The following is a 25,112-nucleotide window of genomic DNA, read 5'->3' as shown; positions in this document are numbered from 1 at the left end:
CCGGAAAATATTTTGATTCGGAATGTTTTCACGTTTCCTCTATTGTTTTCAAATCTAGTCAAAAACGGGTTTTTGAAAAAATAGTGCCGAGAAATTACCGGAGGATAGCCGCCAGATCCCCTACCGTCACCAAAGACGGCCTAAATTTACGTTTCAACTTATGTTTCGAAATCTTTCGATGGGAGACGACTGAATCTCAATCCCTCTTGCAACGTCAACAAAAGTAGCCCAAAATTGCGGGTTTAAAATTTCAGTTTCGGAGATTTTTCCGGAAGAACGCCAATCCTTCCTAAGCTAAAAAATAGCTTCAATTTGATTTCAATTTTGAAAGAATTTTAGGAAAGAACTGCAACATTACTTTCACCTAAAGTCTCGAAAAAGTTCCTAAAATTGCGATATTTGACTTAAATTTCGAAAATTTCTCCATGCACCTTGAATATACTTGACTCTTTTGTCCTTGCAACCAAGCACAACTAAAGATTAACTAAAAATATTTTTCATACGCCAATTTCGATAATTGTCTTGGAGCAATCCTGCTCCCCTGAACCCCTGACACCTCCCCCCACGCCCGTCCCTTCTCTGATGTCACCGAAGAAAGACTATAAAATGCGTTTTTACGAATAGTAAATTTTGGTATCTATTACTTTCTTCAAAAGATATAAATTGTACCTAAGGAGTTTCAAACTATAAAAAATTTCTTCCTTTTTATAAGATCATTCTTCTCTCCCCCCCCCCCTTTTTTACATTCGAACTTTGGCATAGAAATTTAAAGAAAGATTTATATAGACGTTAAAGATTAGTCAAAATATGCAAATTACTCTTGAGGGGCGGCACATTAGGTCTTTGCACACGGGCGGCCGACACCCTAGGATCGGCCCTGAATGCATGTATAAACTTCAAATAAACTTCATCTGAGGCAGAAAATTCCATGCTTTCGAATGACCTAAAACTTGTAAATGCAATATTTCTCTCCCATTTTGTCATTTATATGGAAAATGAGCTTAAAATTGGAGTATAAAAAGAACAAAATCAAATTTTTGAAAAAACGCTTCGAGGTGCACACTCCTATGCTACAAATTTTGTGCCAAATTTCATGAAAATCGGCCGAACGGTCTAGGCACTAATGCCTGTCATCAAGGCCCAGACATCCAGACTTTATTATTATTAGTAAAGACTAGAAAAATCGCCCATCAAGATATGACGGATGAAAACTGCTTCTACATTTGGAACGAAGCAATTGCCAATTTGGTGATATTTTGATAGTTGTAATTTTAGCCTTAGCTCCAGTGGATTAACCCCAAACTCCAGTAGATAGCGTTCATTGTTGACCACTTTTTTGTTTCGTCATTCCCCTGGAATGACAAGTCATACCAGTAAAGCAGTCAAGTTACCGGATTCAGTTCAGCCTTGTCACAATAAAGCCTTTCCCTGCATGTTAAACATATTGTCAAATATCATGCCGTGGAGCAAGTTTCATTGTTGATGACCTCAGGAGCGTTATTCGATCATTGACTATTATATATATGAGGGTCGCTTTGTTTAAAAATTAAATTTTAGGTTTCAGCAATATTGATGTTGCAAGTTTGTACAGCAAATAAGTGCTTTGACAAAGAACTTATTAATAAATATAAAGATCAAATCAAATATATATAATCAAAGAACTTATTAATAATCATAGTGCTTTTGCCCAGATTGGCAAAATTTTTTGAAAAAGAGCCATGTGTTCCATGTTATGATTATTCCCCCAAGAATACAACATACTCTGATTTGGATGACGGTAATCAAATGGAAATTTCAAAGGATGTCATAAAATGGGCACAATGGTTTGATAAAGTAATAAATTTAAATCAAAATCGCTGAGTTTTATGCCTAGAGATAAGGTGTTCACACCTTTTTTAAAAAAAAATCATTTATTAGAATTTTCCCCCTTTTCCAGACTTTTGTTGATTTTTATGGTTTATTAAAGAGTAGAAATTCTTTTCTGTTGAAGGTTTTCCTTTAACCCCTTAATACAATAAAATTTATAAAATCGTGTCTTCAAAGATATTTTTATGATACAAAGCATTCAGATTTTGAGTTTTGAAAGGTTTTTTAAATAGCTTATTTAAATTGTGTAGACAATGAGAAAGTCATGTTGACTAGTTGTAGTCAGATTAGGTTGACTAGTTGAATAATTACCACGACTTCAACATTGGCAATTGGTAGTGGAAAGAATTTTTAATTCCATTTTCATTTAAATGATATTAAAAACCATTTCATAATTGTTTAGTACCCCAAAAAGGAAGTCTGCTGGAGAGGAGATGAAATAATAAGAGAAATGATGGAAATTTTCATTCAAGTTTCTAGAAAAGGCAACTTTTTTTTGTCCTTTTTAAACTGAATTTGTAAAAAGCATTTTTTTTTTCTTGCTTCTTGTTTGTAAAAGAAAATTAATGATTACATTGTTTGAAAAAAAAATAGTAAGAAGTAAGGTTTGCAAAATTGAATGTACATTAAGTTGAGGCTCATAAAAAGAGCATCAACTGTATAGAGAAGAGGGAGGCCCTAGTTCAGTGTCTCAGCATTTTTTGCCTTGGATATTTATTGAATAATTTTATTTCAGTTCTTGGAGTATGTATTCCTAAAAGGGTTTTAAATGATGAAAAGTTAGAAGATGAAAATAATATATCTAATGAGACCAAGAGCGAAAAGGACAAACTTATTGAAAATGGTTTCATGGCTGCTCGGTATGATTTTGTAATTTTAACTCCATTAAGTACAGCTAGAATAACTAAATTGATACAAAACTGTTGCTAGGCAACAGCTCCCAAGTTGTTAATTACAGTTGACAGTTTTAATGTACACCTTGGGACCAGAGATTTTGTGTTACATAAGTAAGTCATTTCAAAAATTTAGAAAATAATTTTCAGAATATATCAATATATTTGCACATTACAATGAGTACTAAGACTCAAATTATGCAATTTAATATATGCGAGGGTGAATCAAACATAAACGACTTTTTTTTTGTAATTTATTTTTATTTTAAATGCAAAAAAGAATACAGTTTATTTTTCTACATAATCTCCTGATTTGGAAACACATTTCTCCCATCGGATAGGCAGCTTTCCAATTCCTTCCACGCAGAAAGATGCAGGTCGTGTCTGCAACCAATTGCGCGCATAGGCTTCAACCTCAGCATCACTATCGAATGTTTGGCCTTCCAAAGCTTCCTTGAGAGGGCCAAACACATGAAAGTCACAGGATGACAGGTCAGGACTGTAAGGAGGGTGTTCCAATGTTTCCCACCCCTGCTGTCCCCCCCCCCACACACACACACACCTGAAGACAATGCAATTTCTGGTCAGCAGTGAGAAGGTGAGGAACCCACCTAGCGCACACCTTATGATATCCTAGCTCCTCTGTGAGTATGGAGTAAGTGCTCTCATAACTTATCCCGACTTCACTTGCAATTTCAGAAGTGGTACGTCTGTCATCATCAATAAGTCGTTGATGCAAGGTCTGTGGTCATGGCTCTCATTTTCAACACGATCACGACCCTCCACGAACTGTTTATGCCATGCAAACATTCTGACTCGCGACAATGTCTCTTCCCCGAACTGAGCAGTCAATCTCCTCAAGATTTCGGCCGGTTTTACGCCTTCTGCTGCGAGAAATTTGATTACAACACGTTGCGCAATTGACAAAGTTATCTCTTGCTCCGACATCGTTACGGTGGACACTGAGAGAGTCGAGGAGGCGTGCCCACGTGCTTCCCCCACTCCTGACAAACCGGTGCAACAACAAACAAAGCGGGAACGTTCTCCCACCACTAATGTACCTGAAGGACGAAAAGTCTTGTTTATATTTGATTCACCCTTGTATGTTGGTATTCACAAATAAGTATGTTTCATAATCAAAAGAAAGTGCATTGTTGTACTTTTGCTAGCTTCATGGTTTGCATAACAGCTGTATTTTCAAGAACAATCTAGTACTGTAAGTACTAATTATCATTTAAAAGCTTTGAATTAAAATAGAAAGATGAAAAACTGTTCCGAAGTTTAATTTTCCAAAGAATTATTATGCTTGCAAGGCCAAATAGAGTTGTTTTTTTTAAACTGGAAAACTGATTGCTTACTTCTGAAAAGTGGTGCAATTTATTGATAATTCTTTCTTATAGGTTAGTATTATGCAGGTATTCTACTGTATTCCTCTTTAACATTGCTAGGGCCTAACTAATGCCTTCGGCATGATGCAATTTCTCTGCACTTCTTGGACAAGACAGTAACACAATAACAATAAAAAATGAATTGAATCTTTGATAATAAATTTGATTTTTTTAAGAGGGAAAATTAATGTTATTGAATGAAAGGTATTATCCCATAAAGAAATTAAATTCAACGCTTAATATTTTAGAACTTTCACTTTTGTTTATAGTTTTAAAATCATCAGCACACACTTGTGACAGTACATGTGTTTTTAAACATATACAGTAGGCGATGCTTAATGTGATCTCAGTTAATATTATTATTCGCTTAATATTATCAGAATCATGAAGTCCTAGAACACTTGTATATTAACATTTAAAAAATCAGATATTGTAATCAGTGCCTTTGTTTATTGTTATCACTTTTCCGTAAAAAATTTCATTTTTTCCCCTTTTTCACTCCTCAATCAACAGAAATACAAAGGAAAATCCTTACAAGTAGCTTACGGAAAAACAAGTTCCCTTTTTATCAGTAAAGCAGAAGATTTTTTCTCCTTGCTTAGTTGCACTAAAATCTTCTCTCTAAAGGGTCAAACATTTTAGAGATGGAGAAAAAACGCAATGGTTTAACTGTCAAGGGAAAAAATGACATTTTAAAAACGCTTTGAAAATTTAACCATGATAAGTCACAGAAATGCTGCAGAAGAACTGAACATTTCTCAGCCATTGTTTTGTAAGTTACTAATGATCATGACGAGATTAAAACCAAAGTGAAGCTAAATGAAAATTTAAACAACGAGCAAAACCGTGCTGAAAAAGATGGTGAAGTTGAATCTACTTTGAAACTGTGGTTATGTATACTATCAGGGAAAAAGATGCGCAAATCAACGGTCCATTAATGTGTCAAAAAGCAGAAGATTTTGCTTTTAAAATGTGAGGAAAGAGTCTCTGTAGCATTGGACCAATGGTTTAATCGATAGAAAAAAGAGCTATTCCATTCTACTAATTTAGTAATTTTTAATTTAAACCTGCTATCAATTGAGTCATTGTAGTTTTAATTTGCAGTTGTAAAAATCGATGCTTCTTAATTGAAAAAAAAATCATCATTTTATATGTCCTGGATTATATTCGGTTATTATTATCGAACAATATTTGTCCCAAAGTGATCACATTAAGCGGCACCTACTGTATTTGCTTCAAGGGTGATCCGAAATTTCGTAAAATTTAGATTTCCGTTTTTAAAAATTTTGGACTGACAACACATTCTAAAACTAAAAACTTATTAGAAAAAAAAACTTTTAAAATGTTTTTTTCCAGTGATTTCTGTGTTTATACTTGAATAGTTTTCCTGAGAAGATGGGGGCCAGCGGGGGGGGGGGGGAATTGAGCTTCCTTATAATTTCTGAACATTTTACACTATCTTCAGAAAATTTTACTTCAGTCCGCTATGACTCCTGATCTGCTCATTGAGAACCCTCTACAATGAGATGAAAAACCTTCTAAATTATCCCCCCCCCCCTAAAAATTTCAATGCTGCAATCTGAGACATGAACCTGATTTCCACTTTGTGACAATTACAATATGAGCATGATTTTTTAAAAATAACCTATATTGTCACATGCTTTAATTTTTAGCGGTATTTTTTTCCTGGCTGGAATTCAATACATGTGCTACTACATAGTTAAAATATTACCAGATTGGTGGAACTATAAGCAGAGTAAATATTTCACTATTTCACTTTGCCCCACATTCCTCCACATTAATGTAAGCTTAATTCAGGGGTGCAGCCCCTCAGGGCAAAGTTGCACCCCACTTAATATTGGGGAGACCCCCCTCCCCAAAAAGCAAGAGTCCCCCCCCCCCCCAAAATGAGAAAAGTACCCCTCAAAACACACTCTCTTAAAAATTCAATGGCGCAGTCTGCTCCATGATCCCTTCCCCACAGGTGGGCACCCCTGCTTAATTAAGAGCATTAGGGTTTTTACAATCATCAGAATATTTTCATTTCATTTTAAACTATCAGGACTAGTCTCAATGTCTGCCTCATTCTCACTTTTACAAAAATAAAAATCTGTTATTTGTTTCACATTCAGTTTTGCATTTATTATTTTTTACTTTATTTATACAGTAAAACCTGTCTACAACGATACTGTTGGGACCTGAAAAAAATATTGTAATAGACAGGTTATCGTTATAGACACTATCGTTATACACAGGTTTCACTGTATTCACCTTTGCACTTTTATCATTGAGCTATCTAGAAGGTGATGATGTCCAGTTATTACCTAATGAAACTTGTCCCTATTAAACATTAGTTAGGTGCTTTGTAATCTTCAAAGTTTACTAACAAATTTTCAAGTTGTGCAGTTAACTAACTTTTCTGTTTTCAGGTATGTGTTGCAGTTTTTAAGTTCTGGTCAATTGGGAGAAAAAATATTTCAGGATTTCTTGTCCTCATGGCATTTGATTTTGATGTAAGTAAATCAAAGTTTTCTCATCTTATGCAAAGTTTTTCCTTTCTTTAATGCTAATGTATTCAAATTAATCAAAACAAAAGAGAAACTGATAATATAGAAAATTTGAGCCACAGTGAACTTTTATTAATGACCAAACTGTTGTATTAAACTATCAAATTTTGATAGAGAGAATGTCCCTGATTAATTTAATGCTAACCTGTCCGCCATTGAGCAACCGTCTAAAAGTAGTCTTCCTCTTGAAATATCTACATTGTCTAGGACTAAAAAACTCAACTTCTGTCGCTTATGATTGTCTCGCATAGTTGCCAACATTGAAGGGGGAAAATTAAAGAGACTTTTCAGTAGAAGAATTTCATGACACAATTTTGATGACATGCGGATTTTTTAAATTAAATAGGAGTTTTTCAAAAATAAGTTGGGATTTTGTGAATAGAGCCTATATTATGTATTTCCCTGCAAAAACATTCATTTTCTTATAAAATCAAGTTTTTGAAAACTGAATTTATGACAAATACAGGGGTGATTGTGTTCCGGTATTTTACCGAATTTCCAGTATTTTCGGACGTATTTCCGGTATTTTTATGTCCGAAAATACCGGAATTATGTTTTTTTTGTTATGCTTTTATCTCCCTACCTCCGCAATTTTTTAAAAATTATATAATACTCATTAAATATACTTGCAAGAGCCTTAAGATGGACATCTAATCCCTTAAGATGGACAAATGTCAAGATAATTTTGTATAACACCAGCTCAAAAGTAACTTTGTAACCCATTAACATTTTAATCAAATGTACACACACTATTTTGACTCTGACTATTGAACTATTTAATACTATGGCATAGGTGCACTTAAGTTACAGGGGCCAAAGATTACCCCCCCCCCCCCCCCCGTTCTCGCTTTGAAACTTTCAGGTATTTTTGGATGAACTCACAATCACCCCTGAAAATATCACATGATGATATTAACAACTTATGTATGAAGTTACTTTTATTTTTCTTGAACAAATAAAAAAATGTATTTACACAAAATAAAGAAAAATAAGCAATCTAGTAGCAAAGAGATTTCCTTTACTTTTTGAGGAATCAATTTACTGAGTTTGAAGCCTCAAGTTTTCCTCTCTTATTTTTCTATAAACCACTGTTATTATGTGCTAGATTCAGAGATATCTTTTCAGGAATCTGGATTTTGAACTTTTTTTTTTTTTTCATGTTGTAGTAGATTGTATTGTTTTAATGAAGGAACTCCTTTCAGAAATTCAAAAATTTAAAAATTCCTAATTGGGTACTGCAGAATCACAAAAAAAAAAAAAAAAAAGTGCATTACTGTTCATATAATTTCCATGGGAGAGCCTGTTCTAAGTTAACCATTTTCCTAGACCTTCCTTAAGAAATTAGACTATGCATGCTTTTTTGCTTCCCTAACTCAAGGTTCAAGTTGGTTGCACAACAAGAGACATTCCAGTTTTATTTACTTTCTGATGCTTAGTTTTGATATTGTATAGAATCACTGTTAAGAGGGCTTAATCTTATATGGGAGCTTACTAGAACTCAGCTATTGTATTTCTTTTCAATTTGTGTAAATCTTTACATATTAGACAGAATTCAGACAACTGAAAATGAAAGTGAAAAAAAAAAAAGCTTTGGAATTCTTACAAATTTAACTGAATTTCACTTGTGTGTTTGAAAGCACACATCTTAAAGCTTCTCTCCTTTTTCTGGAAACTTGTATCGCAAAGAAAAAAAATCAGCGCTCCTGGTGAGAAGTGTAACATTTCAAGAACAAAACTGGCAATCTGAAGGCTCTTCTTCAGAAGGTTTTGAAATTGAAGACCTCAAAAGTCAGTTTTAGGCTTTTGTTGGTCAGGTTAAGAGGGATCGTGGCTCCTCTGACCCCCTTAGATACACACTCAGTATTGCCATCAAAACTGTGGTCACTTCCATTTTCTCACAAAGTAATCCTTATTACTATCAATAGAACTTGAAATTTCCCATTTTTAGAATAGTTCTCCTCACCAAATCTTTGTTGTTGTAATCTTATGTAGAGTAAGAAATTCCAAATACTGCAAAAAGCTAATGATTATTGCATCTTTCCCAAACTAATGTATTGTAGGAATAGTGATATAGTAGTATTTTAAGTCCACAAGCAAGATCCACTCTTAAATTAGAGGCTTAGTTTTCAGAAGAAAAAAAAAGAGAATATTCTAGATTACACACTAGTCACAGTTTTTCAGATAAGAGGCTATTTCAGGCATTTTCCAAGAGTCTCTTTGCGATTTATGTGAAAAACTAATTGCTTTTTGTGAGGACACTTATTGAATTTGGGGAAATTTACTTTTAAGAAAAATATATTGAAGTTAACAATGAAAATTAAACCAAAATGTGTTCACTAATAGATTTTTTTTTTACTGTAGGATGTCCCTAAATTCTATTTTTGAATTCCAGAGTTTTCTGATAATTCCATTTTTTAAGTAACAAATGCAAATTTCTCTCAAATGAAAACTGCATATTAATCTTATTTTCTCAAAAATAATGAGAAACTTTTCAAAAAAGCCTCAGTTTCCTTCTTCTTTTTTTTTTTTTTTTTTTTTTTGATGTGTGTGTCTTTTATATATATATATATATATATATATATATATATATATATATATATAGCTCCAAGCAAAGGTGAATGATGATGGTGGATTCTCATCTTGTGTGTGTGTGAGGGGAGCACTAGATTTAAAATAAAACCCCCGTTAAATTTAGAGTTGTTCACATGCATGACAAGTTTCGTTTTTTCCCCCAGAGGATTACTAATTTCTATGCTGGTATCACTGATCTGGACTGTTCTGTTGCGATGGATTGCTGCACCTCTGTTATACTCTGCATTTCTGATTGTACTTGCTGCCTGTGCTTTTGGTAATCATAAATTAGAAATTCTACTCTAAACCTGTTTTTATTGCTTAGTTTATTTTTCATATTATTAAGAAAGAATCATCGGAAGTTCCCAATCAAGTAATTAAATCGTATATCAAAAACAAAAAATTCAAAAATGTTAGCAAAATTTGGGGAAATTTATAGTTGCTAGAACTGTTTAGTAACTAAAGGAAAAAAAACATAATTTCAAAAATCTTAGAATGTTAGGGGTTAAATTTCTGGACATTTTACTTTGGTTTCTGATTGTATGCTTAACTTAAATGAGCTAAGCATAAATATGGTACAAATTTGCTTAATAAAACAAGTAAACAAGAAAAATTTTCTTGGAACTTCTTAACAAATTTAATTAGCGCTACCTGTCAGAATTAAGAAAATATTCATTAAAAAAAAAGGAAGTAGGTTTTTCGTATTCGAGTACTTATTAGTTCGCTTAAGTGTATCAAAAAAGCAATTTTTGAACTTTCACAAAATACTTTGTTTTTGCAGGAAAATTATCATGAAAATGATTAGTAGGTGCCATTTAGATTGGTTTGGTCTGACATTTTCTCGCAAAGTGAATTTTATCCTGGACTTACTTGAAACGAATAATTGATTTGCATAGCATTTCATAACCTGAAAAAAAAGGACCTTTTTAAAATGTATACCTGAGGTGAATTTGTGATCTCTCAGAATCCATAAAATATGTTGTTAGTTAAAATTACCTAATAAACTTTATTTTAAACATCAAATTGATGAACAGAAGTCCCTAAAATGCAGTTTTATGCTATATTTGGTTGATAAAGAGGGAGGGAGGACCATTGCCCCCTCTGAATCTGAACTTGGAGAAAATTATGATAGTTTGAACTAACTATTACTTGCATTGAAGTATATTGATTTCAAATGAGAAACCAATTGATAAAGGGGGAGGGAGGACTATTGCCCCCTCAGAATCTGAACTTGAGAAAATTATGATTGTTTGAACTAACTATTACTTGCATTGAAGTATATTGATTTCAAATGGGGAAACCTTGTGCTGACGAAAATATTATTTCCATTCCTCTGGAAAGCAATGATTGATGACTATTATTTGTTCATCAAGAGAGAACTTTTTGATGAAAGCATTAATGAAAACAGGTACTTTACTTGATTTAATAGGGTCACCCGGGGTAAAATGGGTATAAAAAAACAGCATTTTTGATTTCAGTGACCCATAGCAGAAATATCATGAAATATAATTGTGTTTTTGTTCAATATTCTATACATTGTGTATCTTAGGTCTAATTTGGACATTGTTTGTGTTAACTTTTTACTTTAAATTTAGTGTAAAGGGGTATACCTATTTTACCCCTGTGTATACCCATTTTACCCCGTGCTTCGGGGTAAAATGGGTATACACCGGGGTAAAATGGGTATATGCTGTTTAAAGTTGAACTACACTAACTAATGGAGAATTTTTTTTTAAATTGAGTATAATTGCATTGGAGGATAAAAACTTTAATCCAAAACAACCACAAAAAATGTTTACAGAACCAAATTTATGAACAAAAGACGCATTGGCAAAGACTTGCGTTTTGGCTGAGGCAGTATTTTTACAACTTTGTGATACCTGCACAACATCAATGTTGTCTCTCGTGGGGAACACATAGGATAATTTGGCAGATGATTTTGTAGCAAACTTCTCAGTATATTCACCTTCAGCTGAGATTTCAGTGATTAAACCTTTGAATTCCACAAATTTAACAACGACACTGTCGCCAATTGCTGGGATGAACAACTAGGAGAACCACTAATTTTCACTCCTACTTCATTAGTTATTTTATCAATTATTGTTTGTGTCTTTTTTTTTAATTTATTTAATTTATGTGTATTTATTTTTTCTGATTTTGTTTGTCTCTTGCCTGTTTGTGTACAATCTTGCTGCCACCTGCTCTGTAATTAAAACTTCTCCCACCTTTGTTTGGACTCTTACTTTTTTTTTTCTTGTAAATTTTTCATTTCCTTACCAGTGCTAAAAAATGGCTTTGAACCAAGAGGTATAGCAGGAGGATTTAGTTATTCAGTACAACTTTGCTATGAGACATAAGGATTCTGTTGTGATTGTGTGTGAGGTTGTACTTAGACTATGTTCTGAGCATGGGAGGTTGGTAGTTTTAAAAGGAAATTAAAAAGCTATCAATTATTAGCTATGAATACTTACTATGTTTTCTAATATGTATCAATGAACCATATACATAATAAACTTACAGTAAATTACTAACGTACAGTAATCATGAACTATATCGATAAAAATCGAAAAATGTAATACCTTTAAGTACTAATTGACATAAGTCAAAGTAATTAAAATAAAACAAGTAAATACAGAGTAATTATTTATAAAACTTTTTAAAAACATACTTTTAGTTTAAAAGATGAATAATATCTAACATTCGTCTTGCAAAGATAACTTAAGTTTTTTAATCTTCATGCATTCAACGTCTTTAACTCGAAAATGTTGGCTATGCCCATTTTACCCCGTACAACTAAAAGTGCTATAAAATTTTTGTAAATATTAAAATTTACTTATTTTTTGAGTTTTCTGTAAGAAAAATTCTTTTTCTATCAAATCCAAATAAAAAACTTCCGAAAATCTTCCAGTAAATTTTTTTAGAAAGAAGTTTATCACTCACTATAAATGCATTGTTTTGTGTTCTGAAAATTAAAACTGTTGCTAAGCCTGGTAAATGAGTTGCTAGATTTTTTTTCTTCAACTCAAAATGTTGCCTGATAGTAAACATTTTCATCATATTTTTTTATTTTAAAGAAATGTTGTCCAGTAGAATAAAATGAAGAAAAATGTAACTATACCCATTTTACCCCGGCTACCCATTTTACCCCGGGTCCCCCTACTCTTCAAATGTTTTCAACTGTATAAAATGTATACCAATAGACTGCAGGTAAATTGTAAAAAAATGCTAATAGTCTCTACTGTATTGATTCTCAAACACATTCCCCATTCGAAAAAAAAATAACCAAATAGAAATTGTTACCATTCTTTTTATGTATCCATGAATGTATCTGACCAAAATATTAGCTTTACATTCAAGAAAGAAAGTAAAAAGTCAATATTTTTTTAGCAATGTAATTGCCGTACATCTCTTGTATAGCTCATTTTCCTTGCATACTGAAGTGGTATTAAAAAAATAATAATGACATATGTACATTATTGTTCTTCTACCAGTAGTCCCTTAGGTTGGATTCTATTGGGTGACTCTATGGGTCAAATGAGACATACTAAAATTAGCACAAAATGCAGAGTTGCAGTACCTAACAGCCTTGGTATGAAGACAGTGCATTTTAACCCAAAGTAGTGTACATAAATGGTATATTTTATTAAAATCTGAAAAATTAAAATGAAGACATTAAAATGGATAAACAAATAGCACTGATCAATTGCAGGTTCATACAATTTTGTTATAATACCTTTATTTTTCAGTGCAGTATTTTTCTTTGTTTTCATGGTGTATTTTGAATTTCTTCTTTCTGTGTTGTGAGGTAATACAGAAAAAGTTCTTAAATTTCAAGGCTTATTTCAACAATAATTATTAGATATTGAGGTTTAGAATGCTTCCCTTCCAGACAATAAAGAATTCTTTTTCTCAACTTCAATTATTTTTGCTCAGTCTTCATTATTTGAAGCCACTTGATGCAAAAATCATTTTTAGACTTTTTTTAAAGAGAAATGTCAATTTTTTTTTATATTGATTTCAGCCTTTTTTTTTTTTTTTTTTGTTCTTGTGTTAACAAGGGCGCCCATATAGGGGGGCAAGGGGGCTTAAGCCGCCCCCTCCCCCCTAGAAATCAGAACTTCCTTGCTTTTAGTGCTTTTTTTCTTTGCAAAAATGTATATAAAAATTTCTTTTCCAGCCATTAATGAATAAGTTATTTAAAATGTCAAATTTTAATATCACCTAATCTGTACTGAAATCGGTTTCCATGGGGAAAATATTCTGCTAAACCATGGGGGAAATTTTTGAGCCCCCCCCCCTCTTGAAATTTTGCATATGGGCTCCCTTGTGTGTTAAGCATCCCCTGCTTTCTTAGGCCTTTAAAAAAGCCTTGTTTATAATTTATTTTTAAGTAGACATTATGATTTTAAATAAACTATACACATCAGCAACAAAAGATACCAGTGTTTTGCATCATCGTTCAATTGTCCATCAGACCCCATTTTATTTTTCCTGTTAGTTCTTGCACAGCATAGTTCCCTCATGGAGCATATACAGGCTCTTGTTTCACTTTTTTATGTATTTACATAGTGCTTGCATAAAATGGGGCTTTAAAGCTGTTCAGGGACCACAAAATCTAAAATTGGGGTTCCCATTCAAAATGGGATACATAAACTGTTACACAAAACATGTAGAATTGCAAAGCATTTCCATTGTGGATATGTAGAGCAGTCATAATCAAACCTTTTTAAATAGTTTTGCCAAATTTATAATTTTTTGTATAAATAAATTTCTGCATAGGTTTTGAAAATATTTAATAAACATTTCCTGTCTCTTTATAAAGTTTTTAACTGTTTCAGGTGGGATACAGTGTGTTTTAAAATACTTAGAGCTGAAGGGGGGTAAAGTAGAAGGCTTGAAACTTGCTGAAGTAGTACAAAATGTGTGGCTTGCTCTTGGTTTGTAATTTTTTAATAGCTTTCATTTTTTGTGTTGGTAATATACAGTAATATATATTTTTTTTTTTAACTTTCTTTTCTTTTGCAGCTGTGGTTTCTGCATTGATGTTTTTTATTTTCCTCTTGCTGATAATTTTCTTCAGAAAAAACATAAAATATGCAGTCGCACTTGTTGGTGAAGCGAGCAAGTAAATGATTTTATCAAATACTTAACAGCAGCACTTTAAAAACAAATTCACAAATTATATCCTCTAATTTTTTTTTTTTTTGGAAACCTTAAATGGAAAAATGGCTATTATATACGTACGTTTATTAAAAAGTATTGAACTAAACCACCCATATTTAAAACAATTGTGATGTAAAACTGAAATGGTTCTTCATCAATTCATCAAATCATTATGCATCATCAGTTCATTGCTGGGCCATTCCATGGAAAAACGGATATTTTGTCCGGCACGTACCAACTGATATATTTCATTTAAATAATGATTTGAAAGGATAATGAACAAAATTTCATTGCTTAAGAAACCACAAACGTAGGTGGGATTTCTTAAGCAAAAAACTTGTTCATTATCTTTTAAAATTATCACTTTTTAATCCCCGACACACAAAGGAAGGGGGGTTATAAGTTTGATGTGTCTGTGTGTGTATCTGTCTGTGGCACTCTAGCGCCTCAACGGATGGACCGATTTTGAAAACCTTTTTTTTGTTTGAAAAGAGAGTTGATCGACAGTGTTCTTAGCTAGGTTGCGTCTTTGGATGACCCTAATTAATGAAGATATTAATTAAAAACATCTAAAAGGTTTTTCCCGATTTATTCCCGAAAACATATTCAAAAATTTAGAACCAAAATAAAGAGTAATTTTTTCTGCGTCCAATAGAATGTGTTTGGAACGTCCATGTTGTATAGAATTCGAGTTATAACGTTTTTAAAGCAGATTTTAGGTACATCTAAGCCTTTATTCAGCGATTAGTAACTGAATTCATCGTTGGCGGACAAGGAAATTAAAGGCTATGATTTAAAATTTTTATCTGTTGCAGTTTCTATTTGTTAACAAATAAAACTCTTGTAATTGATTTTTTTTTAAGTTTCAAGCTTTTAAAAGGATTTTAAATTTTCCTTCTTGATTCTACATTTGCGACCCAGTCTGGAGTTTTTAACTTTTTTAATTTTAGTTACTTGTTAATTAAACATATTTGGTATCACATGTGGGACAAAATTCCGGCTTTTTCATGGTATGATCCTGTTGTGCATTCATTCATTCATTCATTATGATACAAAATATTAGTGTATGATTTCTTTATGTTTTCTGTGAGTATTTTGTTATTTAAAGGTCACCATTAAATACTTGCAATTAATACAGATCAGAACTTTAAAGTAAGTTTCAAATTAATTTTGCTTTAGATGCTTTGTTTGACTTGTTTTCCGCAGAAGAAAGCCACAGAATTAAAGGCCAATATAAAATGTTAACTATAAGTAACATGCATATTAATAATCGCTGGTTTTTTTGTCAACTGTGTAGGTTAATGTGTAGTGTGCTTTGAAGGAGGTTTTTAAAGCTCTTTTTCACTAAAAAGAAGGGTTTATTCACTGTTTTATGACAATCTGTAAACTCATTAAGTAACTTCAAACTAGCTAGTCAAAAGCTTAAGGTGACATCCAGTGATCTGGCCTCTTAATGAAGGGCAAAATTAGTGATTGTCACTGTCTACAGGATGAATAAATGAAAAAAAAAGATGGTGAAAAATTCATCTGTGTCAATCGGCACGTCAAAAAATAAATTAATGATTATTAAAGTGTGCAAAAGGCATTGAGTAATTGGTAAAATCTCTTCTGCCAAAATCAAGATAAATCCGGTTTGAACTTAGTAACTAAAAAAAAATATTACTTTCATTAATTAATGTACATATTAAATATTATTAACTGCGGTGCATCTTTTAAATTTCTTATTTAGCACTTAGTAGCCACACTAGTAACAGAAACAGTGCAATGCTGCGACGCCAGTTGCATATTTTTCAGGAGGTCTGCAGACTATTTCTGAACTGGAAAGTTATTTTTTCAATCTTTCTGCACAAATTTCTCAAATTTAAAGCAAAAAATTACAGTTCGGAGTGAAATATAAAAAACGCAAAAACAAAACATACTTAAATCTATGCAGGAGTCTTTGGTGGCCTATGAGGTCAAAAGCACTTGCTCTCGCAGATACCCGTGCCTCGGTTTTCTATTCTATTATGAATTTTTTTAGCTTTTGTTTTACCCGCGATTTTTAATTTAGCATTTTATCTTCAAGCATTTATTTTTGTAGATTCATATTAATAAGTGTTACAACTAATCTAGCACTGGTATACCTTGCAGACTACTTTTGAGTTTTTTAATCTAAATAGGCTAACTGAAAGAAATTCTGCTATAGGGTGGCCACTATTTTTAAAACTGGGCTGTTACTGAAATTAAAACTACTGGCAACTAAAGATTTTCCCCGGTTTGCCCTTTAGCCTCTAATAAATAGGGGTCATGTATGATGTATTGGAGTGAGTCTCGCAAGAATTTAATTTTTGAGTTAATGTCTGCAACTGCTACATCACTAAAGACTCACATACTGAACATGTCTAAAGCAAGCATTCAAAACTTGTAATGAACATTCATTCAATAATATAATTTGTTACAGTATTAATTATTTGTCCTTCCAAATTTTGGAGGGATTTCTGTTGCAATCAGCACAGTATTACTGTACTATTGACTGATTCGATTTTTAATGTGTGTTTAATTTTCAGAGCTGTGGGCTCAATGTTTACTACTTTGATTTTCCCAGTCATTTCTTATGCAGTAATGTTGGCGCTCTTTGCTATATGGGTTACCATAGCTTTGTATCCTTTTTGTAATTTTGTTTTAACCCTACTTATTTTGTATGGTCATCTGGAATAAGACTGGTGCCTAACCGACAGGTATGGCTCGTGGACCACATGCTGCCCGTGAAGCTTACCCGTGTGGCCTGTTGTGTCACAAATTGAAAACCACAATCATTCACAATGTCACAAATTCGGAACCAAATATTTAGATATTGAGTTCTTTATAAAACAGATGCAAACTTTGCATTAATAGAATAAGTATAAAATACTGATAACAATAATTCTTGATTTGTGTTCTTCCCCCCCCCCTCCCATGGTTTTTTAGAAAATATTTAAATGTTTTGAAAATTAATGTGTATTCTTGCTGAGGCTCTCCAGAACCAGCTGAATTTGAGATTTGGCCATCAGGGGAAAAAAGTTTTGGTTCCACTTGATAAAAGATAAACAAACTTTTAAGTTTTATTGTGCTTTTAAAAAGAAAACTGTTGTAATGATGACCATTGACAGGATGATGCTACAAAACATATGAAACACACCCCAAATAAACACAGAAGACACATGGAATATTTGTAGAGTTTACAATGCAAATTTCCTGAGCTAAGGTTTGATTTATGTATCGGTCATGTTAGCCCATATAGTACTTTTGAACGCATAGACTTAGGACAATTAAAAATAAATGAATCACTTAAGGCAGTTTATGTTTTATGCACATAATCTGCAGATGCATATGCATTTATACATTTGAACTTGCGCCCATTCTGTTATAACATTGATGAATTCTAACTTTTTCATTCATCTTAAGTTTCAATATTGATCACTTGCAATGTTGTTTGACTATACAGTGGGCGCCAGGTAATTGAATCAGTTGTTAATTGAATCAACTGCTTTAATGAATCAAAATCTTAAAAACAGAACAAAATTTAGCATTAACTTTAAAAAACTGCCCCTGATATTTGAATCAAACGTGCCACTTAAATGAATCGAACATACATTTAAATGTTTTCTACAGTGCATCGTTGATGCCTTTTTTTTCTTTTCTTCTTTTCATAAAATGAGATTTTTAAAAATTTTATTTGTATTTATTTATTTTTTTTTTTTTCATAGTGAAGAAAAGGGAGGTGGAGTGTTGTTCACTTGTAGTGAAAGTTTTTTGGGGGGAAAAAATCAAGAGTGAGATGAAGACAGACATGGTGTTTATGGGGCTTTGGTACTCTAAGCTTTATTACCGGTTGGCGTTAACTATTGTGCAATGAGATGAAGATTATGAGCACTGTAGATGTTTTTATGACATTGAAAAAAGTGTTTAAATTAATATTCATACTGTTTTACATTTTTTTTTACTAATCAAAGAATGAACATTTTGAGCAGTTGGATACTTTTAAAGGTGCTTCATCTCATTTGACCAAAATTGATTTCTCTTAAACTGTATATAGTATTCCACATTTAAAAAAAATTACTAATTTTTGCTTTGTTGAATCAGCCGCTTTATTAAATCAAAACTGTTTAGAACAAACTCGATTCATATAAGTTGTGATATCTATTCACTGTCGTCAATTGTCCACACCTTGAATGGCATTATAAAAGATTTTAACTATATTTACTTATCATCACCCCCCACCTTCCAAAACAAATCATGTGGCCAAATTTGCATAAAAATATTTTGAATTTTGTTTTGCTATACGATTTGTTTGTCTGTTTTTTTATTGCCTTAAAACTAAAAGTACGATTATCCTTAATATAGTATTTAGATACATAGCTTCTTCTGGAAAGGCATCATTTGTTATTGCTGATGCCCCTGAAGACAGTGGATTACAAAATGGCACCATTTGCAATCCTAAGTCTGTAAGCATTTAGCTTTAGTACTTAGTAACCTAGAGGTTTAAATGATATAAATGAAAATTTGGAAATAAGTGCAAATGGTTAGACAAACACCAATTAGCAAAATGTTAGCGGTAGCCCTGACAAGTTCTACTGTTCAGAATGATTTAGAAAGATTATTAAGTAAGGTTTCTTATGTGGTTTAAACTATGCTTTTGTTTGCTATGCTAAGGTGAGTTGAAGGTTTGTACTGCCTGATAATTTAGAGAATAATTTAATATACTAAATGTGTTTTTATTTTGTAATAGGATATGCATATTTTAAAAGCTTCAAAAATGCAAACAGGTGACCATTATAGCAAGGAATGTCCTTAAAAATCTGAAAAAAAAACTTTGAAATTAATAAAAACAAATCTTATTATTAAACAAATACTTTAAACCTTATCTTTTCTAAATTTGTTTACTTACTTATTTATTTAATATATAAAAAAAAACTAAAATGTTTTTAAAAAAATTAAAATTTTTAAGTTAAAAATGCTAGAAAGGGCCAAAGTATGAAAAAAATGTTTGTTTATAAGTTATACCAATCCAAAAAACATCTAGATAAATGAAATAAAAGCATCGATGTTATTGGGGGTGGGGGGGTGTTAAAGGAAAAGAAAAAAAACTAAAAGTCTCAAATTTAAAAAAGAAAAAAAAATCTGCCACTGATGTCATTTCATATATTTAGTGCCACCTTTAAAATATCACTTATCAATACATTTAGCAGTATCAAATGAAACTAATTTTTAGGTTTTCTAAATAAAAAGCTTAATGTTATTTTTATTTCTGCTGATTGAATTTTTTTTATTCTTTTATTTGTGTGGTTTGAATACCCATATTTTTGCTTTATGCAGCCAAATGTAACAGTTAACATTTATATGTTGTTGTGAGTAATAGTTTAAAAGAATAAACTGATTAACTTAAAATGCAGTTTCTCTCGTTCAAAAAGTCTTTTGTCAATAGCAAGTATATCCTGCAATTCATTCGCCATCCTTGCGTATGAGGTTTTTCTTTGTGATACCTGTTCTTGAGGTTAAAGACAATTAATGAAATAATTATCTCATGATGAAGCAAATAGGTCATGAAAGTGTCATATCTCAACTAAGATCCATCAACAACTCAAAATTTGGATATGCTGCTCTAGATAGTCTTTATTAATTTCATATTCTGGATCTAGAGCTCTGTACTTTTGATACGTTTCCTCAATTATTCGTGATAAGAAAGAATCTCTTATTCTTTAAAATGGACAGTTTATCAACTTGCAAAATGTTTTGTATTGTGTCCATTTTTCTGTATCTTACTTATAATTTTCGTGATATGATCATCATAAAGAAGTTTCATGCGTCCTGTACTTTAGAAATTATTTATCTTATACCTTTATTTCAGTTTCAAAACAATGCTTCGACTGATGGAGCAAAGTGCATATTTCAGGATTATGGCCTTGAAAATAATTTATACACGGCTCACATTTACAACACCGTTTTAATTATTTGGGCACTGGTGTTCCTCATTTGCCTTTCTCACCTGACAATGGCTGGAGCATTTGGTGATTATTACTGGACTTTGGATAAGAGTAATATTAACAGATGCTCATGGATTAAAAGTTTATATTATGCTTTTCGGTAAGATCCTTGTTATAGATATTTTAAAATGTTTTGTTCTGTATTTGTATCCAAAGATTTTAATTTACAGGTGTGTAGTAATGACATATAAATTATTATATGCATGTTTGCTCTAATGTTTTGTGTCATCAGAAAGTTTTGCAATGTTCTGCAGCAGGCACTTAGTTAATCGAAAATGCTCTGTGCCTAGGACAGACCAGTAAATATTAGTTATAATTTAAGCACTTAGCATTTATCATGCAACATGTTTCTGCATAAGTTTAAAAGCATTTCTGCTCCAATTTTATTTTATCTTTCTTGAAATTTGTTTAATGTGCTAGTAGTTAAACAAATTGTTAAGTGGATAATTTAAAAATATGTTTTAAAAACTTTTTGTTACTTAACTTGATTGTGAGCCATGTGCAGTTCAAGGTAATATTTTTATTTTGCTGTCATTTGCTAGGAAAAGAAAAACCAAGAAGATGAGTAGTTTTTTTTAAAAATAAACTAAGGGGCTCTGCCCCCTGCTCGCTAACGCTCACCATTCCCCGAAGATTGATTCACAAAGATTTAAATCATAAATTCAAAAGAAAAAATTAAAAATGCATTATGAGCTCCCTTTGGATCAAAAAGCACCCTTTCCCCGGGTTTCAAAATAGCTTGTACCAACTTGCAAAGCCCTAAAGGCTAAGGGGGCTCCTGAGCATTGCAAAACTGCAGTTTTGTACGTTTGAAAAGTCGCTTTCCTTATCGTAGTCTCTAGTAATACATTTTGCTCTTTAGCTCGGGGCTTGAATTGAGTTGAGCCTAAGATTTTCTGTTAAAATCGAAACCTTAAAGTTTGTGAATAAGAAAGAAAAAACAGGCAAATTAAAAAGACATGGCAACGCCAAAAAAAACATCAATAATTTTAATGAAGATGAGATTATTCGAACTTGATTTTTAATTGCTTATAACTTTTTTTCCTTTGGCGGTTGAAGCTTAGCTTTTCGACCATAGGTTGAGTTAGATCTGGAGTAAAAAAACTGCTCTTTCCAGTGGTGTTGAAAAGAAAACTGTGTGACAATTCCTTTGCTTTTTACTGATAGGTTTTAATGAAGAAAGTAGAGCCTAAATTTTAGCTAAGCTTAAAAAAGTTTGAGCTAAAAACACAAATAACTCCAGCCATGTTTAAGTTAGAACATTGAAACAAATTGCTTAGAACATGGAAAATTCTATCCTTTCCAACGATACATAATATTAATATATGCAAGTAATATTTCACCCCTTTAATAGGCAATACTAGGCAATTTACCTGAAATTTGAGCTTAAGAAATTAATTACAAAGAAACTAATTCGAATTTTAAAAAATAAAACCCTAGGTGCACACCCCCGTGGCTGGAAGTAATTTTATACAAAATTTCAATGCTGTAGGTGCTATGGGGTCTCCTGGATGCAGGCCCGCCACATACTTCCCTCCAGAATTTCTTTGAAACCTTACTTTTATTTACTATAAAGAGAAAATTTATTTCATTGTGGTTATAGATATTAGATTTTTTTCCCTTTCTTTTGAGAACAGGTTGATTTTCCAAGATCTGAACAATATCGTGTCTGTGAAGTTGTGTTCTGTGATTACAAGATGTTAGACCAACAAAGTTTTTTTTTAAATTGTTATAAATAATTATCCTAAAGTATTGCCATTCATATGAAAGCAATTACTCATTAATTTTTTCCTAAGAAAATTTTTGAATAGCCTAACAGTCACTCTCCTGGCATGTCCAAATATTTTCACAAATGTATTTAAATTATTTTAAAATTTTGTATTAGCATTCGACAAATAAAATTTGTAGTGTTAAATAATGCATACTTAAAGGTGTAACATAATGTTATTTGAATATATTTAATTGTTTAAATAATCAGGGTATAAATTAAAAATGTCTCAAGGTTGTCATGTCACTTTCCTGGCATAGGAATGAGTTAAAATAATGCAGGTGAAAAGAAGGTATTTTAAATCTGCTGTATAGCAACTGTTATTATTATTTTTTTTCACCATTTTTTGGATTTCTGGAGTATTTTGTAGCTCTGATTTGCCTGGTGGTCTTGTTGTAGTTTTGAAGTTCAAAATGAGGTATGGTATTGTGCAGGGAAAATGACAATACAGTAGAAACTGTTTAACACAAGGCTTAATGGACTGAAATAATTTTTCATGCTGAAAAAATTTCATGTTAAAAGATTAGTATTAATTTCTCTCTGCACGTATGACAATTTTTCATGTTAAGCATTTTCATGTTAAACATGTTTCACTGTGGTGTGAAATGCCGGAAAGGGACCGGAATGAAATCTTGAAATTTCTAATTTCTTGACATCAACATTTTTGTCACGTATTTTTACCATGGTGCTGCTCAGTGAAGCAAATTGATTTTTACTTTGTTTTTATTTAGTTACCACTTGGGATCCATTGCTTTTGGGTCTCTGGTGATTGGATCCCTTGGTATTGTGAGTGGCCTACTTCAATGCATCACTATGAAAGCTCGTAGATTTGATAACGTAATTACAAGGCCTCTATTTAAGTAAGTGTGCATTAGTGTTTTATGTTCTGATTTTTCTTTCTTTCTTTCACCTATCAAGTTAGTGTGCATGTATATCAAGTTAGTGTTTGCTATGATTTTTCTTTTTCTCTCTCTAAAGTATCATTTTTCTTGTTTTGGTTATTCTTTAGGGTTTTTGATTTCATTATAAGTTTGACCAGTCGATACTCTTTTGTGATGGTATGTTGTTTTCTTACTTATGGTAAAACTTTGAAAACGGGGTCATTTTATTATAAAATATCCTATTTTATGTTTTTATGCTTTTATTATTTCTATTGTGTCATAGTATTGTGTGTTGTTATTTGTTAGTAATATTGATCTGCACAACAATACAAATAATGTGCCATACACTTTTTGACTAATATGTATAACTGGGTTAATACTGCCCTGCAGTAACAAAACCAAGCAGGAAAAAATTAATTTAAAAATTGCTAGAAAACAGGAATTTTTAAAACTGCAAAAGTCAAATAAATGAGATAGCTGCTTTGAGGCAGCTCTCTTTAGCAGTGGAAGTCTCTAAGTATCTATTACCAGAAAAATAAAGTATCATTAAGTAGATAGGAAGACAAATGCACTGAAAAGCTTAAAATAAGAATTTCAGTTTTTTTTTTTTTTTTTTTTTTTAATTATTTGGGGTTTTTTTAAAACTTTTCTTTTTTTAATGCTTTTTTATCATGTTATTATATGTATATAATAATTCTATTTTATGAATAGTATTTTCCTTTTTCTCAAATTATTTTTCATCATTAATGTTCCTCCATCCTCCTGATATGAAAGTAAAGTGAATCATTTAGCCATGTGGTCCCTTTCAACATGATCCCTAATCAACTTTTACCAGTACTTCAGTCCATTCTTTACAACTTTGGTCTACCAAACCATCTGTAATTTACATAACATGAATCAACTGGAGGAAGGAGAATCCATTGTACTTTTTTTTTTTTTGGTGGGGGGGATTCCTAAATTGAGGCAGTGATAAACAATGGAATAAGTGGACTTTATGAAGTTTTGAGTAAAATGCATTAAAAGTTGTGTTCCTAGGTAAGCTTTCATTGAATTTTTTTTTCTAAATCCTGCTGTATAGCAGCACCTACCAGGGTTATTAGTACCACCTCTTGGCCTAAAACAGAGGAGAGGCTCTCTTACCATTTATACTGGTTATCTCCAAATTTTTAATTTTGCCACTTACATCCTTTTGCTTCTCACTGCCTCAATTGATCCCAGTGTTGCTTGGTTGATAAGAAAACTAAAAAGATAATTTTTTATAGAAAATATAAAACCATTTAGGCTAAGAACAAAGGAAGTATTGTATTAGTAGTAAAGCAAAATCTAATGTGGGAGAAGTGGAGGAATTATGTTTTATTAAAAAAGCAAATAAAAAATTGTACTAATTAATGTTCTGCTTAGAATGTAGGCATATCCCAATGTCCCCCCCCCCCGGCCCCCTATATATGCCTTCTGGTTATGTGGTATCCCATGGGAAAGTTTTAAAGAAGTCTTTCTGAAGCAGAGGGACTCGATGCAAGTTGGGTTTTAATATTTTGCTGCTGTGTTATGCATTGACTGCTCACACCCATAGAAATTCGATTGAATCGTGATTATAAGGCAAGAAACAGTAAAAGTCGTTCTTCAATCAGGTTCCAAATGCTATTGCTTATTGCTGACTTTTATCAAGTCTTTGTTTTTCTTGCAACATTTTGTTTTTAGAAAAGGCCTTAATCTCTGCACTAAAGAACAAGTGTGAAACGTGAGTTATGTGATGAAAAAGTTAATTTCATTCGATTTATTGCGATGAATTGTATATTAATCCTTGTATTTTGTATTTTAACTGTGTGACTCTTCTATGTTCAATCTGCACTATTTTAAATTTGAGGTAATAAGTTTTAGAAACATTGTGCTCCCCCCCCCCCACACTTCAAAAAAAAAAAATCAACTGCAATGTGAAAAACATTTTCATTCATGTAAGTAAAATGATGAATATTGCAAAACAAGTTTTTGTTTCATTTGTTGTATTTATAT

At 32.0% G+C, this 25,112-nt stretch overlaps 1 protein-coding gene across 1 annotated transcript in view; it reads left to right on the top strand.

The window, feature by feature from the left end:
- LOC129223160 (choline transporter-like protein 5-B) overlaps positions 1–23,082 on the top strand; it is a 51,518-nt gene extending 28,436 nt beyond the window's left edge. The window contains exons 5-13 of the mRNA XM_054857727.1: positions 2,603–2,726; positions 6,577–6,660; positions 9,450–9,562; positions 14,124–14,222; positions 14,311–14,410; positions 16,995–17,087; positions 18,818–18,911; positions 20,315–20,550; positions 22,950–23,082. Of these exons, the coding sequence (XP_054713702.1) occupies positions 2,603–2,726; positions 6,577–6,660; positions 9,450–9,562; positions 14,124–14,222; positions 14,311–14,410; positions 16,995–17,087; positions 18,818–18,911; positions 20,315–20,550; positions 22,950–23,082 (1,076 nt within the window). The remainder of the gene's footprint in view (positions 1–2,602; positions 2,727–6,576; positions 6,661–9,449; positions 9,563–14,123; positions 14,223–14,310; positions 14,411–16,994; positions 17,088–18,817; positions 18,912–20,314; positions 20,551–22,949) is intronic.
- The last annotated feature ends 2,030 nt before the right edge of the window (positions 23,083–25,112 follow it).

This window comes from Uloborus diversus, chromosome 5, assembly GCF_026930045.1.
Source record: "Uloborus diversus isolate 005 chromosome 5, Udiv.v.3.1, whole genome shotgun sequence".
Lineage (NCBI taxonomy): Eukaryota > Metazoa > Arthropoda > Arachnida > Araneae > Uloboridae > Uloborus > Uloborus diversus.
The sequence above is the reverse complement of the archived record's forward strand: the minus strand, read 5'-3'. Positions and strand labels throughout refer to the sequence as shown.